The sequence below is a fragment of the Anopheles moucheti genome, chromosome 2 (assembly GCF_943734755.1).
Source record: "Anopheles moucheti chromosome 2, idAnoMoucSN_F20_07, whole genome shotgun sequence".
NCBI classification, from domain to species: domain Eukaryota; kingdom Metazoa; phylum Arthropoda; class Insecta; order Diptera; family Culicidae; genus Anopheles; species Anopheles moucheti.
The window spans coordinates 15,412,283-15,428,564 of record NC_069140.1 but is presented as its reverse complement, the minus strand read 5'-3'; the positions used below and the strand labels follow the sequence as shown (position 1 = coordinate 15,428,564).

The window sequence follows — 16,282 nt, the reverse complement described above, 5'->3', positions numbered from 1 at the left end:
TTAACGCTTCTACTAGTTTCGGCTGGTTGTGTTGTAACACCACATAAACCCGCCCGTCATATCGGTGAATGCTATTGCAAGAAAGATACAACGTGCTGCTTTAGAGTTACACCAGCCTATGCGTTAGAAGATGAGACGTGACGATAGGGAATGTACGTGCGCGTCGTAATGTGGGAGATGGGTGCAAATTTTACAGTGCCGTCTGAAGAATATCCACCACTATTTCACTACACTAAATTACACACGATTCGGTCTGATTGCCTTTCCTATATCAGGTAGATGCTTAGCTGTAGATCGTAGCATTAAATCGTCGCATTTAATATTTGTGTTTGCTTGTTTATACTTCGAGAAGAAACCCGGTCACCATGTGCTCTCTGAGATGACAAGGCATGTCATACAAGGTAGTCTGCTCTGATTCGGTAAACTCAAAAGTTTCAACATAAACTCAATCCGGAACATCCGCTGAATTGCTTTACAAGGTGCTATGAACTGTTCAATTGAAAGTATCTACAGTAAATTGATCTCTAACAAGTACAGTTGGTATAATTTAAAAACAGGTAACCTAGTGTTACATGGTCGAAAAAATAGTCCATCCCAAGATTGTCCATAGCTGCCGATAGAAATCAGGAATCGTCTTCTATAAACCCTCCCGGCTAATGAATCTAACTTAACATAGGGATATGTTGCAGTTTCCTTTCTATGTGTGTATATCTTTCTCTTTAGAGTGTCTGCATTTTATCACATTCTTCACTTGCCCATTTGGCTACGAACTGTTAACGATGTACAGAGAGCTTAAAATATCTGTATGGAATTTCTATGTATGGAAAACTATAATGCGTTGTGAATATAAGTTCGCAGAAACTAAAATCCAACGAAGAACCAAACAAATGTCGGACGTGTGTCTTGGGATAATGATGATGAGTTCTGGGTAGTAAGTGCCTCGAACGGTTCGCAGCGTGCATTATGTACAGTGGAAGGATGCGACACCCGGCACGCTTTAGTCATCCCATGTTGGGTAGGTTGCTGACTCGTTGTAAAACATACCGAACCCATCCTTTTTAGCCTCGGACGTTGGGCGAGCAGATGGGGCGGAGTTCGCCGATGGCGGAGGTTGGAAAATGTTCGTTGACTGTGGAGGCGGATCGTAGATCGTTCGATCGCCCCAAGCATCGTTGGAGTTCCAGTTGTATGGATTGGTGTTGTTGGGCTGCTGGTTCGTTGTAGACCACTGATACTCGCCCTCGTCATTCGTGGCCATGCGGTTCTCGTAGCCATGACGATCCCAGACAGGTTCGGCATGGTGGCGTTTGCCAGGCTTCTTAGTGGTAATGGGAGGAACGTCCAGTTTAAGATTCCCATCTGCCGTGCCATTATTATCGACGGTTAGCTCAAACTCTTCGCTCGGGTTCTCCAACGAGCTGTGTGTAATGCCGTAGTAGAAGTACATGATCAAGCCGAGCGTCATCCAGACGGTAAACCGTACCAGGGTGAGAATGCTGAGCTTGAATATTAGATAAATGTTCACCGTAATTGCGATCGTGGGAATGAATGGAAGTCCAGGCGTGAGGAACGATAGTGCATATCTGCAAAACGGATTGATTAATCATTTGAACTAAATTGAATAAGAAATTGCTATTAAACATACCGATTCTGAGGTTGTCGCGAAATGACGAGCAAAATCCAAATGATGGTCAACACCAGTGCGGTGTACACTAGCGAAAAGAACGTCCCCGTCAGCCCAATGGCCATGAAGAGATCGAGTAAAAATATGCACACGTACATCAGTCCTACTAGTTTCGTTACGAACATGCCTGCAAAACGAATAATGAACGTTAGTCGTGTGGGGTTTGTGGTGACGCGTACACCTTACCTGTTTCGTGAGTTGCCGGTCCGGGTCTAATCCAAGGGAAAAATCCCGGACAAAGGTAGGAATATTGTTGAATTACACGTCCAAGGTAATCGCATCCCCATATCGAGCAAGTGTCATCGACTCCATGCGATGTTCCATGTACTGCACCTGAAGAGAGAAGCAACATCAGGTCATCTGCCAACATTACTCCACTGCTACACCTGTCTAATTACCATAAAATTTGTTTTCCGTGCGGTCTGACACCAGGAACTGATCGTCCCGGCCCATGTATTCTTCCGGGCTATCTTCACCGTAGCTGTCATCGGAGTCGGGCGATCCGCGCATAATTTTCTTCACCATTACGTTCGCCTTCACTCGTTGCTGAGTGGTTGGATCCGGTGTACTCGGTGGCTGTGGTGTGCGAAGCTGCGCAGGTAGTAGATCAACCAGCGAGGTACTATGCGGTTGATAGCGCAAGATCAAGACGCAGGTCGATACGAGCGTGTATGCAAGCAGCGTCCCAATCGACATCATCTCAACCAGAACTTCGAGCTGCACCGTAAGAGCAACGAGGGAAGCCGCTATGCCACTGCCGATCGTGGCTATTCCTGGAACACCGGTTTTTGCCCATAGCTGCGAAAGCTGTCGGAATACTAAGCCATCTTGCGCCATGGCGTAGATAACGCGCGGCATTGGGAACATGGACCCGAACATGGCCACGCTGAGACCGGCCGTGGCACCGATTGCAACCAGCGCACGACACTTAGGCGCTCCAACGTAGGTCCACATTTGCACCAACGCCGAACCAGTGTCGATGTGATCGTAAGGAACTGAAAACAAAACAATACCCATGAGTATGGAAAGCTACCAGCTGGATGCCGCTCCCGAGAAGGATCTTACCAACTAATGTAAGGATGAAGCTGCTGGTAACGTACACTATCAGGACGATCACTAGCGAGCCTACGATTGCTTTTGGGATGCTTTTCTGCGGATTGTGAGCCTCCTCGCCGGTGGTTGCTATAATGTCGAACCCGATAAAGGCGTAGAAGCATGTGGCCGCTCCGGTAAATACCTGCATCGATCGAAGAAATAAGGTAAGTTGAAAACCTCCGGGAAAATAACTACTTGCACTGATACGTTTATGGATGTCGCTTCGATTCCCGCCCGGCAGGAACACAAAAAAACAATTTCAACAAAACCAAGAAACTCTACTTGGCCGCTACTTCGGAACGGATTATTGTCAAACAAGCAAATTGCGATGACATGCACCCTGCAGGACCAGCACTACAAAAAGGACAGAAACGTGTAACGCAACAACATGTGAACCTACCCCGCTCCAGCCAAAAGGCAGAAAACCTTCGTGCTCGGTCCAGGTGTTGGTGTCGACGTAAAACAAGCCTGCAGTTAGTATAAATACCCACGATGCAAGATTCACCGTGTTGAGAACGTTGTTGAAGAGCACCGACTTGCTAGCACCGAGTGCCAGTATGAACGTCATTACGAGCGTAATGCCGAATGCGATGAAATCCGGTGGCCGCCCTACGTGTGTCCGTGGGAATCAGGTAGCATGATTGGCAATAATGTTGATTAAGAAAAATTTTTGGAAAATGGAAAAAAACAAGTGTTGATGTTTCATATTGTAACTTTGCGAAAACCAAGTACGCCAGGCTCCGTGTTACATTTGTCGGTGTAGGTAAGATTAACGATGTATAAAACTTATGAAAACAAGTTGAAAATGTTAAAACTGATGTAAAAGTTGTTCTGTAGCAGTAGTAGTAGTAGAACGTAGTAACAAAAATGAAAGTTTATTGAAGAGAAAATGCAACTAAATTCTAGGCAAAAGTAACCGGAAGCAGTAAAAGATTTGAAAAAAGAGTTGAAAAAAAACCAAGAGCAGAAAAAAGAATGTGTTTGTTTGGCGCGTTTAACACAGGCGCTACCTACCGAATATGGTCCCCACTGAGGCTGCTATGCTTCTACCTATGAAGCCGCCCGATAGCGAATCGAAGCTTGCACTAAGGGCGCAGGCACACGCGCTCGTACCTTCGATGTATGTTTACGGTGGTAACACGCGCACACCACGGAAACAGGAAACCCCGGGGAAAAAAGGAAGAAAACAGATCGTGCGAATTAATTTCGTTCGCTAAATTGCAATGTGCAATTTGACGGTGCAGTGCGCCCGCGGGTTGATGGTGCGATGGTACGCTACCGGTGAACCGGTTCTGGCTTTTAATTGAGAATTCTATACGTTCGCCACAGGTGGATGGGATCTATAAAAATCTGTCCACTCTCACGGGGGAAATGCCACCATGTGTGTGTGTGTGCGAGAGGGACACGTCAGATTTCGTCGGAAGAAAATTAGCTAAAAAGTGGCGTTCGTTTGACGTGGGTGTACCGAAATTGAGGATGAGAACCGGGCGGTCACACAGCGTACCCGTAGCAATTAGTCACCGTCATGAGGTTGCATCTGTAGCAATGCACATTATACTTAGTCACGTTTCAGGCTTGACGTTTCGCCACGGAGCAAAAACGGGGTTGCCCTTCACGGTTCTGCTATTTTTGCCAACCCACGGCAATTTGGGGTAGCATAGCCCAGCACGGCTCGCCCAGCTCTGACAGTGATGAAGACACGGAGCGTGCAGTATGGGAACTGCCGATTTCCAGGCTGCTTGCTGGCAGTGCAACGTTTCACAGTTATGGTCACTTGACGCGGGCTGTTGAGCAAACAAGTTGGGTCGAGATAAGAGGTGTCCTGCGGTTTCAGGTCTGTCAGGATGCGTCGTACGATGCATGAAAATGTCACACACTAACGTCGTGTGAATTACAGTACCCCATCTTGGATGCTTCCGCTACGGGGCCCAACTGTTGCAATAACCTTTTGTGCGATGACTGGTAGCCACAGCCTCCTCACCCTTCTATCGAAGGCTCGCTGGAATGGGTATCCCTTACGGGCTTCTTTTATCGCACTGTCCCACCATGAGGGAAATTGGCAAAGTAAATATTTTATCATCACTTGCCTGTGCCGGCTGTGAACCTCCGTACTCGGTGGAAGTCTAGCCTAGTTAAAGTGATCTTTTGTTCGATGGAGTCTTCCGACTAGATGGCATAGAAATAAAACCGGCCAACGGACGAGCAGTAAAGTCCAGACGGATCCGGACCCCAGACACAAAACGAAAAACCTCCAGTCCTAAAGTCAGTTGACAAGAGGCTTTGCTACATAGCGAGCTGATTATGAAATGAAGTGCATTATGAAATATTCACACCTGGTCGCTGGTGTATTTTTGAACCGGTTCTCTGTCCCGTTCCTTACACGGTGCGACGACAATTTGGCGGCATATCTTCGCGATGGAGGATGTGCTTGATTGGGACGATGATGGATTAGATGGCGCTGCAAAGGTGAGTAATGTGGGTAGCACACTTACCAATTAAATATTCTAATATCATATTCCATCCTATAACAAACGCTACGAATTCTCCCACGGAAACATAAGAATACATGTACGCGGATCCGGACGTGTGTGGCACTCGTACACCGAACTCAGCATAGCAGGCGCCTGGTAACGAAAGCGAGAAGAATTAATCACGATGCACGCATGGCGAACGGGTGCGTGTGGTGATACTCACCTGAGAATATACTAGCTACGGCTGCTATGAAAAAACTAAGCACTACTCCCGGTCCGGCGATGTTTCGCGCGACCATACCGGCCACCAGGTACATGCCGGTACCACAACAAGAGCCCACGCCCAGCGAGGTCAGATCGAGTGTGGTGAGACATTTCTGTGCAGAGTTTGTACAGGTGTTCAGAGCAGTTAGTTTAGTAGCGAATAGTTTCGAGTGCACCATCGGCGACTTACGGTTAGCTTGGGCTTTGTACTGTTCGGGTCCTCCTCCTGCAGCTTGCGCAGATCTTTCGTGCGAATTAGTTTGGAGAAGAGGGCCAGCCCGGTACCACCACCGGGCATCGGGATGGAAAACTTCATGCTGCTGGCGGTGGCTTTAGGCTTTGCACTGGAATACGCACTCGAAGCGCTGTGAAGATGTCAAACCGTTGGATCTGTGGATGATAAGCCGTAAGGAGGAGATGTATTTTCAACCGAAGAAGAACGTACGTGCAGTGCAATTGATTGGTGATCGCGCTCCTTACAGCGTAAATGATGCTTTACAGCAAATTAATCAGAATCGAATCTGTCGAATGCGAGAAGCAGCAGGTTAAGATGGGAAGTCGTTCGATAAGGTGAAAAAAATGAGCGTAATAAGGCAAGTGCAAACGAATGATTGCTTGCAAGTGGCAGCTTGCTTGAGATGTGAGTGGAGTTCTTGGCCTTTTTCTTGAACAACCCACTCGCTTCCCTTTTACGGAGCAGAGCGTACCGCAGTTGGGGATGTAAATTGAACGGCGGTTGGTGAGATAGCACACAATAGCTATCTCGGTTCATCGCGGTTGTTCTCCGTGTTGTTTGGCGGATGTCAGACGCATGATAACCATTTACCCATGCCATTATCATACGCGACGTCGAAATAACAGCCATCCTCGAGTGCGGATCGATGCGCGAGGGCACTGCTTTGCCTGCACGCCAGCTCCGGATGGGACGGAAATCGCGATACACCCGTACGCGAATGAGCCACAAATTGCCTTTTTCACAATGTCACTTCATTGTTCTACATGCGCCATCTGGCATCGTTGTGCAAGGACCCACGTAATATGTTACCATATTACAGCATTGCCATCTAGATCGTTTAGTGGAGCGTGCGTGAGACCGTCCCAGCGCCTCCTTGATGGCAAGACTTGTTGAGCAATTTTTAGCAGCAATCGATTAAATTAAGCTCAACACGTGGACCGGTGCCGTGGAAGAACGTGGAAGGCAGAACTGTGTGTGAAGCACGCGAGACGTGCGCTGGATAAAGAAATAACAACCGAAAAGCATAATTCGCTCATCGCCAATGGAACCGAACGGAGGCAATAATAGCATTATGGTGACTTGTACATTGTACGAATTATCATTAAAATTCCATTTTGCGGGTGCTGTAGTATTAGCGTTTCCAGGGGCTACCAAATCAACCGTCGCGAACCGGTGTGGTTGAAGAAAACGAAAATTAAACGCTTGATCAAATGAAATTGTGCTAATTTCAACCAGATCCTTGCCGTTCTGCCATTCGGTTCCCCTGCCTGATGATCCGTGGCCTCCGAGAAAATCCGAGTTTACTTTTTAATAGCTTCTTTTTTCAATTAAAACACGAACTTTTCCCGTCACGCGATGGATCGAGTCGACTGTTTTGCCGTATGTCGTATGTTTCCTTTTCTTGGAAGCACTTGGAGCAACACTACGGCCACAATGCAAACGTCTGTTCGACAATCTTCTCCGACCGGAAGTGGCTTGAGACAGAATAACTAATTTGTTTGTTCTACCTCGCACGGAAGCTTCTGCACGGAATTAAGAGTTCGGTCGCTTCCGTTACGACGTCTTGTTTTCCACGATATCGACTTGCGATTGTGTGTGTAAGAAAGGACCTTAAGCTCCACCTTCAAAACGGGAGTGTAGTTTGTAGTGGTGTGTGGATGAGATTTTTCCTAGTACTTGCTAATCTAATCCATATTCATCGTAAGTGTATTGAACAAATTGTGCTATTTCCGAGACCAACTAAACTCTTCTAAACGGGGAAAACCAAAAGCACTGCTGGGAACGAATCGTTCGTCAGCTTACACTTTGCCCAGGAGGACACCCCACGAAGGACATGTGCTTCATAACCGCAACACTGTTGCGTCGCTAATCTGCATCGTCCACTGGAAAGATCTTTCGGACCTCCAACACCCATCGATGGGATGGACGCGTTGGGGACATTGCAATAATATTTGTCGATGTGACTACCAGGACCGGGCAGGACATTTTCTGCATTGCAGTACGATTCACCATCCGGTACGGTGAGTGGTTTTGATGGGTTTCGTATTACTTTTGACACTGGACCATCTAATTAAAAGTGGCATTAAACCCACGCTCCGTTCGCTGTGCCACTTGCTGCAAGTGATGTGATTCTCGACGTATAATGTGCGCCTATGTTCGCCATTTCTGCCACCGACAGTTGGCCAGTTGGTTGTTTCAAACTTTGTTACTACTACTGCTACTGAGGAAGACGTGCTCTCTGCTCCACCATCCAAGCAGCCCAGCAAAGAAAGTTTCGAAAGAAACACAAAACTGACAACCCACGCCGTTAACTTGTGGATTGTGTTTATTTTCCATTTTTCCATCTTCTCTTTTCCTTTTATTGATTTTTCTTCGTCCTTGGAGGGACTTGGGGTTTGATCTTGGGATGTGTGTTTGTATGTGTGTTATCAATTTGGAAGTATTCCGTATTCAGTCAGTTAGAAAAATTCATTTGACTGCTGGTTGATGTTATTAAAATATCATTCCTATGTCGCTATGTGTCCAGGAAGGAATTGCGGTAGGGTTCCACAGAAATGAACTGGTTGCAAGCACGTACCGAACCCGAAGTCGGTCGAATACTTCATGTGGATGTGATCTAGTTTCCCCTTTGCGGCAGGAACTCCACCAGCAATGCTGCCCTTTTGCTAGCTATTTCTTAACAGCTGCATCTTCTGCTCCTGCTTGGCTGCATCGAGTTTAACGAAGTTGCAAGAAGACTTGGAGCTCCGGCGTCTTCTTTATACTTTATAAATGACTATTACTAGATTGCTTTCCATTCCCACTGAGGATATAGTTTGCCATGTTTACCTCCATGTTTTGTGGTTTACCGTCGCTTCCTCTGCGGCAAGCAAAAACGTGGCTCTCACGGGAACAAACGGAGGCATCGCACCGCAAATGGCCGATTATCCCCACTGACCAGCGCAGGTGGGGAAGGTGGGCGATATGCGATAAAATGCATTCTTAAATAACATTACCACCGACCCACTCTCGACGGTCGCGTGAGTACGGTACAGAAATGAGATAAGAGAATTTTATGGCAATTTAAAATGTAATTTCAATTTAGCTGGCCACAATTTTAACTCGCTGGATGGAGCAGCCCGAAACGGAAGGCAGGAAGAAATGAGTGGCGGGTGGAGTCACAGTGATGGACACCTTGCGTGGTGCGGGATCCTTTTTTTAAGGCCCCTTTATTGATCCAGCTTTAATTTTAAATACTCAGTAAGACGTCGACCCGATCATTTGCTAGATCGGGGCGTTAGTAACCGGACCGGTTTTACCTTCGCTAGTCGAAAACAAGTGACGTGTAATTTCCAACATATTTCACCATGATTGAATGGGGCAATTACATGGCGAAGGTGCAGCAAAAAAAAACCACACACAGCCTGAGGTATTAATTATGACCGTCGCATACACCAACACACCTTGCAGCCATCGGTGCATGTCTTTCGTGTTGGGTGAGAAAGAATTATGTACCAATTTATGCCACAAGGCTCGTCGCCCATCGCAAATGGGGACGTTAATTTTCACGGAACTTTAAGCAACGCGGGTGAAGCGATGCATCTTTTTTTTGTTGTAACGCCAAGTTGCTCTCCATTTCCAATCGGAATGAAGTATCGACCGTAACGACTTTCGTACCCACGTGTTGCAGCATTTGGTGCAGCAGAGTATAATTTCACGTTTGCTCTGTGTGCACTTTTTGGTTGCATTCGTACCGCCCCGTGAATAGTAAATAGATTGCGATGCTCTTCATTCGCATCTTCGATCTTGCCGTGGAAACGCGGTTCCATTATTTTACGAAATGTAAAAATCCCTCCTTAGTCTGGCCGGTGGGACATGTCGCTTACCTTTTCAGTAGCGCTGTTCCCGGCTGTGTGTGACAGTATTACAGAAAGTTTTTCTAAAAGGACATACATTGGCACTGTGCTACACTAACACACACACTACGGAGTGCAGGAAAAGTCAAAAGCAATAGAGAAAACTCTATTGCACAAGCATGAAGTTCGGTATAATAAAACAAAAATCACCATAACCAAAACCAACGCCAGCTTCCAGCCGGTAACCGCGTCCCCGGGACGGGAAAGATTTTCATTTGCAATAACACAAGGAAGAAGGTGGGTGGAAAATAAGATTTTCTCTTCCATACCGTACCGTACCTGGTCTTCCTGCGGATAGGGCATACATGCCCTTTACATTCCTCGTGTTCCACGTTCCATCGCCCACCAACGCGGAAACTGACCATCCGAACACGCTCCCGGGGAAAACTGGTCGCCCATTCCCATCCCCGTAGAAAACCTCAACGAAACAAACAAAAGTTAACTTTTCACTATTTGCCCATAAAAAAATAAACGCTCTCGGGAGGATTTCTTTACGACCAAAGTCCCGGTACCGGTGCCTGCCGTTCCGGTGTTCCGTACGCGATTCAACTAGATGTACCGGCGGGTTGTAGCAGTCGTAGGACCGTGGTGGAGATGGCTAGCAGGCGGAACCAACTGACTGAAAATGGCAACTCTAATGAGAGGAATGAAACGATAGTTTGTGCTTCACTGCAGCAGTTGGAACAGGGAGTTTTACCATCCGCCGCGCCGCGGTTGAGCGGTGTTTAGTATCAGCGCTTTTGCACCGTCGAACCACCCAGCACCGATTCACGATGTCACGTGGGATCTCACCGGCTATCAGTTGGATAGCAACTTTTTGATTGGTGACCCCATTCAATCGACGTTCCAATTTGATTTTTAAAATCCCAAGGTGGAAAAATGAAGGTGTACGTTTAAATGCTGCAAACAGGTTCCACACAGGATAGTGTGATAAGTGTTCCTGTAGGAGTAGGCTTGATTAAAATGAATCTGGTAGTAAATTAATTTCCATGCTGCGGCCTGACTCACTGTAGGCGTGCGCTGGTTAATAAAATATTATTAATCTGCCTCATACACATCGTTTATTGCAACATAAATCAAGCTAGTACAACGGTCGTTCGGCCGTGTGTATGGCGAAAAGGGATGCAAGTAATCGAAGAGTGCGTTGAAGCAACTACGCAACTACTACGGTCAAACGGAAATGTCATTATTGCGTTCGAATCTAATGACTTCGTGTTTGCTCGACTGCAAGTAAGCTGCTGTTTACATTTCCATTCCTGGACGCTGTCCTTTTTCCCTCTGCTTGCAATGTCCGATGTTTGTTCGATCCATTTACACCCCGTCAGCAGACTCAGCAGCGGTACGATTGGGTTCAGGGTTTCCCCAAGCCCACGGGCACGGGCAGCGCCCATTGAAACTTGTTGCGAGGAAAGGCAAAAAGCATTTAGCATATCGTTTGTAGCTAGTAAGCGCAAGGACATGTCCTGTCGTGAAGCTACTGCTTGTTTCAGGACGGGAAAAAAATGACTCCTACCATTCGTGGGGGGGCATTGAATTGCTTTGAAATTTCCCGTTCTGCTATGTTCATCGAGCAAATGGCATAATGTTGGCTATAGGATCGTCCCGTGCGGCAGGGACACCGGGACAGTGTCCTACGCCCGACATTCCACCAACCGCTACGCGGTGATAAAAGAAGATTGATTGCTAATTACTTCAATGAGTCTCGCCCTACAGTGTGCGCCGCACTCAAACCTCACCGCCGGTAACAAAAAAAAGACCCCCAACGATGTACATAAAACTTCCCAAGGATAGGATAGTAGAAGGGTTTCCCTTGGAAGTCCCCGCTTTTAGTCCCATCAATGTGTTTCCTGCCTTTGCTTTTCGCTACCACATTAGCACAAGGTACTCCGACGTACACGCACCACGGCTTGACGGTAATAGAATTGCGCTGGTAAGACGCTTTTATACCATGGCTGTTGCTGTTTGCTCAATCATAACCATTTTAAGCCAGTCACAAAACACGGCCGACGGTAAACAACTGACCTTTCCTCCCCTTTCTGCTGTCACGATGGTGACGATGATGCTGATAATGATTATGATAACAGCCGGCAGCACCGGGTCTTTGAGAGTCTTTGAGGAATTTGATTTTGCGCTGCCCTTGGAAGGTGCACGATGGAAGTGATGTACCATTGCGAAACGACACGTGCAAATACATTTTTAATAAGCGCAAAGATACAGAAGGGGTAAACTCTTGTAGTAAACATCACTGGACCGCTCCAAAATTCCATCCGGACGCAGCAGCACTGACTATCCAGCTGGAGGGTAATTATAGTCAAAGAAAGCCATAAATGGTAGGCCTTAGACCTCTTGGCACAGTTGAAGTGTTGAAGTGTGCATCTAAGATCTTCATTATAGATAAAAAGACACTGTATCAGGGGAGGTCCTTACCACTCGGGCGTCTTACTTTCGCTTTCGGTTTTATGCCAATTAATATGTAATGATGCTGTCGCGCTCGATCAACAACCAAAACCATTTCCTTTTTTAAAAAAAAAGCACTTCAACCAACTCTCAGCCGAAAACAAATGTATCGTATGCGGTTTGAAAGCTCCAGCACCAAACCAATTATTTATTGAACGCGTGTGTTGATTAGCGAAGCGCTTGTTACCACCGGTTCGGGTATGGCGGGCCTAATTGCTCGTAATGAGCAGGAAGACATACTATCGCTATTATTGGTATCCAATTTTCGAAACCTGCCAAGGGGAAAGGTTAATCGGAAGGTCCACCCCCTACCCACTTTCCATAAACCCCAATATCCATTGTGGCATTCGTCGGAAATGAGTGTTTACAGTTCAATTTCCGCCCTCAATGATGCCGGAATTATGTGGGGAGGTTTTACAGTATTATTCGCCGAAAGGCTTTTCCTTTTTTCCAAAGTTTGCATGTGAATGAAAAATCGTTGGGCAAAATTTATTGCATCACAGCAGTTTATTATTGGCCGCGGTTTTCTGACAATGGTGTTATAATTTAATGTCATATCCACCAGGCGCCTCCATTTCGAAGAAATCCCATACAAAAAAAATTGCCAGTGCCTGATGGTAGCGTAGCTTCGAAAGAGTGCCTCCAGCGAACTGAAGCAGTACGGGAATTCTGTACAGTGATTCTGTTTCTTATTTTGCCTTCACACTGGTTCGTTTGTATGGCGAGTGGTAAAAAACATCCCCTGGAAATGGGATGGTGCCATATTGTGCTTCCCCCCTGTAGACGCTCTTGCGATCAGCTGATCGGGTGGGAAAGGATCGGTAAATGTTTTGATATGAGCATATTTTCTGACAGTTTCTCGCTTCTCCTTTCCCTTCCAAGCATGCTAAAAGTGATAACGCTGTAAAACCATCCATCTTCCGTTGGGACTGTGAATCGCCTGAAGTGAAACAAACATCGCCGAAACGTCGTCCACTTTTCCGGCAACCGCGGCCAGCAGCGTTTATGCTAGATTTATGCGATGTTTGCCACCGAAACGTATGGCAGTGCGTGGGCAATAATGCTGCTGTGCAAATATTATTTATGTGGCCCTTAAGACGATGAAAACGTAAACAGTTTAACAACGCGCCCTAGATCTCTCACAACCACCGTGTTTCGCGCACCGCGCACCGCAACATTGATAAATTGAAACAAACAGCCACGGCCATTTTGGTGGCCGTTAATTTTTAAGTGCTGCTAGAAACTCGGGTCGATTGTTTTTTTTTTGGCTTTCCCACGGCTACATTTCGAAAGGTTCCGCGCGCTTTTGGACATGGATTACGATCAATTCAATTTGCGCACAATCACTAAGCGGGGGTGTTATTTTTTCACTCCATTTTTTATGTGTCGCGTGTTGGTGGTTTTGTTTTTGAAACGCAACTTTAGTTCTTTTTCCCTTTTGCGGGTTCACACTTAACACTTACTTGATTGAATGTTTGTTGTTGTACAATTATTTCCCCGCGCTTTCCTCCCGGCAGGGAAAACAACGCTTCAACCATTCGATCGGTCAAAAAAAAATCATGCCCCAAACCAACGGTCAACGAACGTTCGATCCAATATTCATCCCTTACGCCTGTGCGCGTAATTCATAATTTAGTCCATCAACGTAATATGCAGCGCGTTGGTAAGAGTGTTGCGTATCCGGGGTGGTCTGTCGGATTACTTCTTGGCGGAAGGGAGAGAGAAGGACCTCATCTGGTGCCCTGATGGCCCGATGACGGACAGGAGGTCATGGGCGCTAGGCAAAGGCAACGTTTATTACATTACTCCGTACCACGCAAATACGAACCCTTCGTGGCCCTTCGACCCCAGCCTGTATATATGTTTGCCTCGATTCAGATAATGCTTTCAATATGAGACAAACGGAAGCTAAGCGTGACAGACGCGCGCGGGTTTTTTGGGGAGAATAATGTCGATTTAATTATCGCTCATTTCGTGACCCACGGCTGTCGTTTCGCGAGTCATCGAAATTCGATCGGAAACGATTGCCGAGGGAGGCCAATTTTACGGGAGAATGTGTGAAGCGATACATCGGGCGATAAATTAATAAAACTAAATGAATCCAAATGTAACACCGCACGCTAAGAGAATTCAACACTCACAACAGCAGGGAGAGAGATAGAGAAGGGACAAATAATGGATCGTGAACCAAATTGTGATGGATTGGAGATAGCGAGTATAAGTAGTATAAATAATATGTAATTGCAAACACCAAACCTCAATACGAATTTACTGCCAATATCGTCTATTGATGACTTCATTCACTTCAACTTCAGCCCCGGAACTGGAAGCAACTGGTTGCACCTCGCCCGACCTTTTCTTTTGCGCGGATCAATAATGATTCGCTTTACGATCTGATACGAGCTACCCTAATGCTGCGCTTTTGGTGCTCGCCCAATCGATTCCCCATTGCCATTGACCAGAATTCTCATCAGCGTTTGGCAAACAACCCCCCCAAAAAAAAGGGATGGAAACGTCCAGACGTGTTTGCAAAAATCTGTCCATTTTTATTGCTCCAGTGCTCCTTCGGGGGCCCCCTTGGGTCACAGGTAGTCACAGAGGTCAGGTTTTAGAGCGCTAAAAATCTCAACTTACAGCTCCACCAAAAAACATCCACCGGCAGAAAACTCGCCGCATGGCAATATTCGATTAGACGCCAAAAAGGTCAAACGCAAAAACTTCACTCAAGGTTGAACTTATCCGTTGAGCTTTTCCACTAAACAACGTCCATCCCTTCGGCTGGTGCCGTGTGGAGTGAGAGAGAAAGCCCAGGACAAAAGCGGCCAGGGAGGTAAAAAGGGGTGGGCGTTTGAATGCTTTCTGCCATGTTACCGGACCATAATGTGTGTGCTATATTGAGGCGCTTGCCGTGCTAAAATAGCACTGCCAACGAAAGTAATGTGAATTTTACGATCGTTTCATCCCCATTTGATTTAGGGCTGCTACTGACCGGTAGCGAGACGAGTTTGTGAAAAATGTTGCACGACACCTCTTCTGTCAGCTCGTTTTTCCAACACTCGGTTTTCCGAGCCTCCTGCCTCCCCCAGGAAGTACTTTAATCGAAACGCACACACACAATACCGAAATGAATACAGAGTGTTTAAGCGGGTGCCGTGTTTTACCAAATGGACTCACCCAGTATCTTCTGTAGCAGATGCTGCGGAACCGAAAGTAGCCGCCATTAGTCATTGAAACAACCACCGGACCGGAAAGCATTTTCCAGATGCTTTCCTGCTTTGTGTGTATGTGTTGTAATACACTTTGTTTTATTCTATTTGCTTAACTGACCCGACCGGAACTAGTTCCCCTTCTTGTTGTTGTTTGTTTTCAAGCCCATCTTCGCCCCCGTCGAACTTTGAGTGCCAGAATATGGATCGGTGGGTAGTGTCCAGCGTTTCCGGCATGTGTGGTAAACGTACATGTCACATCAGTAAAAAAAAAGGTACCGGAAAAGGTTCACCACCACCACCACGTCGTTCGGAAAAGAGCCAAACCATGTTGAACAAGTGCGCTTGGTTCGGGTGTGAAGACTCCCAAAAAACTTCGCCACATCTTCCATTTCATGGTGTCAAAATGTAAAAAGAAAAACAACACACACACACACTCATTCGGACGTCATCGGATACTATTTATCATCCGCTTCCGGGGGGAAGGAAGATTCACCACAGGCAAACCACATCCTCAGCAGAAGTGGTGTTGGTTTTCCTTTACGGCTTTCTTGAGCCTTCTTGTCAACGGCCGCAAACCGCAAGATATGGGAAACGTGAAGAAAACCCTCGTGAAGAGTGATGGAACATAAAAAAAAAAATGGAACAGGAGTGACAAATCTTTAACCTTGTGGAAAATGTGCACGCACACACTTCAAACATTTTGACATCGGAATTTATCACGCGCCAAAGCGCCACTGTATCTCGTTGCGAATGTCGAGTGGTCACTTCAACAGTTGAACGAAACGAACGAAAAAGCTGTCTGCCATAATTGTTTGGTAAACAGGAGGCTGACTGATGATGTTGGGTATTTTTACTCTCCCGCCGGCTATGGATGATGATTTCGGTTACATTCAATTTGAAGTACGTTTACCCCAATGTACTATGAGCGATATTTGTATTTTAGTTCCTAAATGCTCTTTAGGAACTAATGT

At 46.4% G+C, this 16,282-nt stretch overlaps 1 protein-coding gene across 1 annotated transcript; it reads right to left on the bottom strand.

The window, feature by feature from the left end:
- Positions 1–49: 49 nt before the first annotated feature.
- Positions 50–5,845, bottom strand: LOC128310023 (high affinity cationic amino acid transporter 1). The gene is made up of 10 exons (XM_053046554.1): positions 5,705–5,845; positions 5,474–5,627; positions 5,272–5,403; positions 3,794–3,892; positions 3,180–3,388; positions 2,750–2,921; positions 2,083–2,679; positions 1,871–2,017; positions 1,646–1,811; positions 50–1,583 (listed from the first exon to the last, which is right to left on the bottom strand). The coding sequence occupies exons 1-10, from the start codon at positions 5,828–5,830 to the stop codon at positions 998–1,000; spliced, it is 2,388 nt and encodes a 795-aa protein (XP_052902514.1). The 5' UTR covers positions 5,831–5,845; the 3' UTR covers positions 50–997.
- Positions 5,846–16,282: the final 10,437 nt, after the last annotated feature.

Coding starts and splice junctions, on each gene's coding strand:
- LOC128310023 (XM_053046554.1), bottom strand. CDS start 5,830: ATGAAGTTTTCCATCCCGATGCCCGGTGGTGGTACCGGGCTGGCCCTC. Junction 5,404..5,473: donor CGTAGCTAGTATATTCTCAG/GTGAGTATCACC, acceptor TTTCGTTACCAG/GCGCCTGCTATGCTGAGTTC. Junction 2,680..2,749: donor CTTCATCCTTACATTAGTTG/GTAAGATCCTTC, acceptor TTTTGTTTTCAG/TTCCTTACGATCACATCGAC.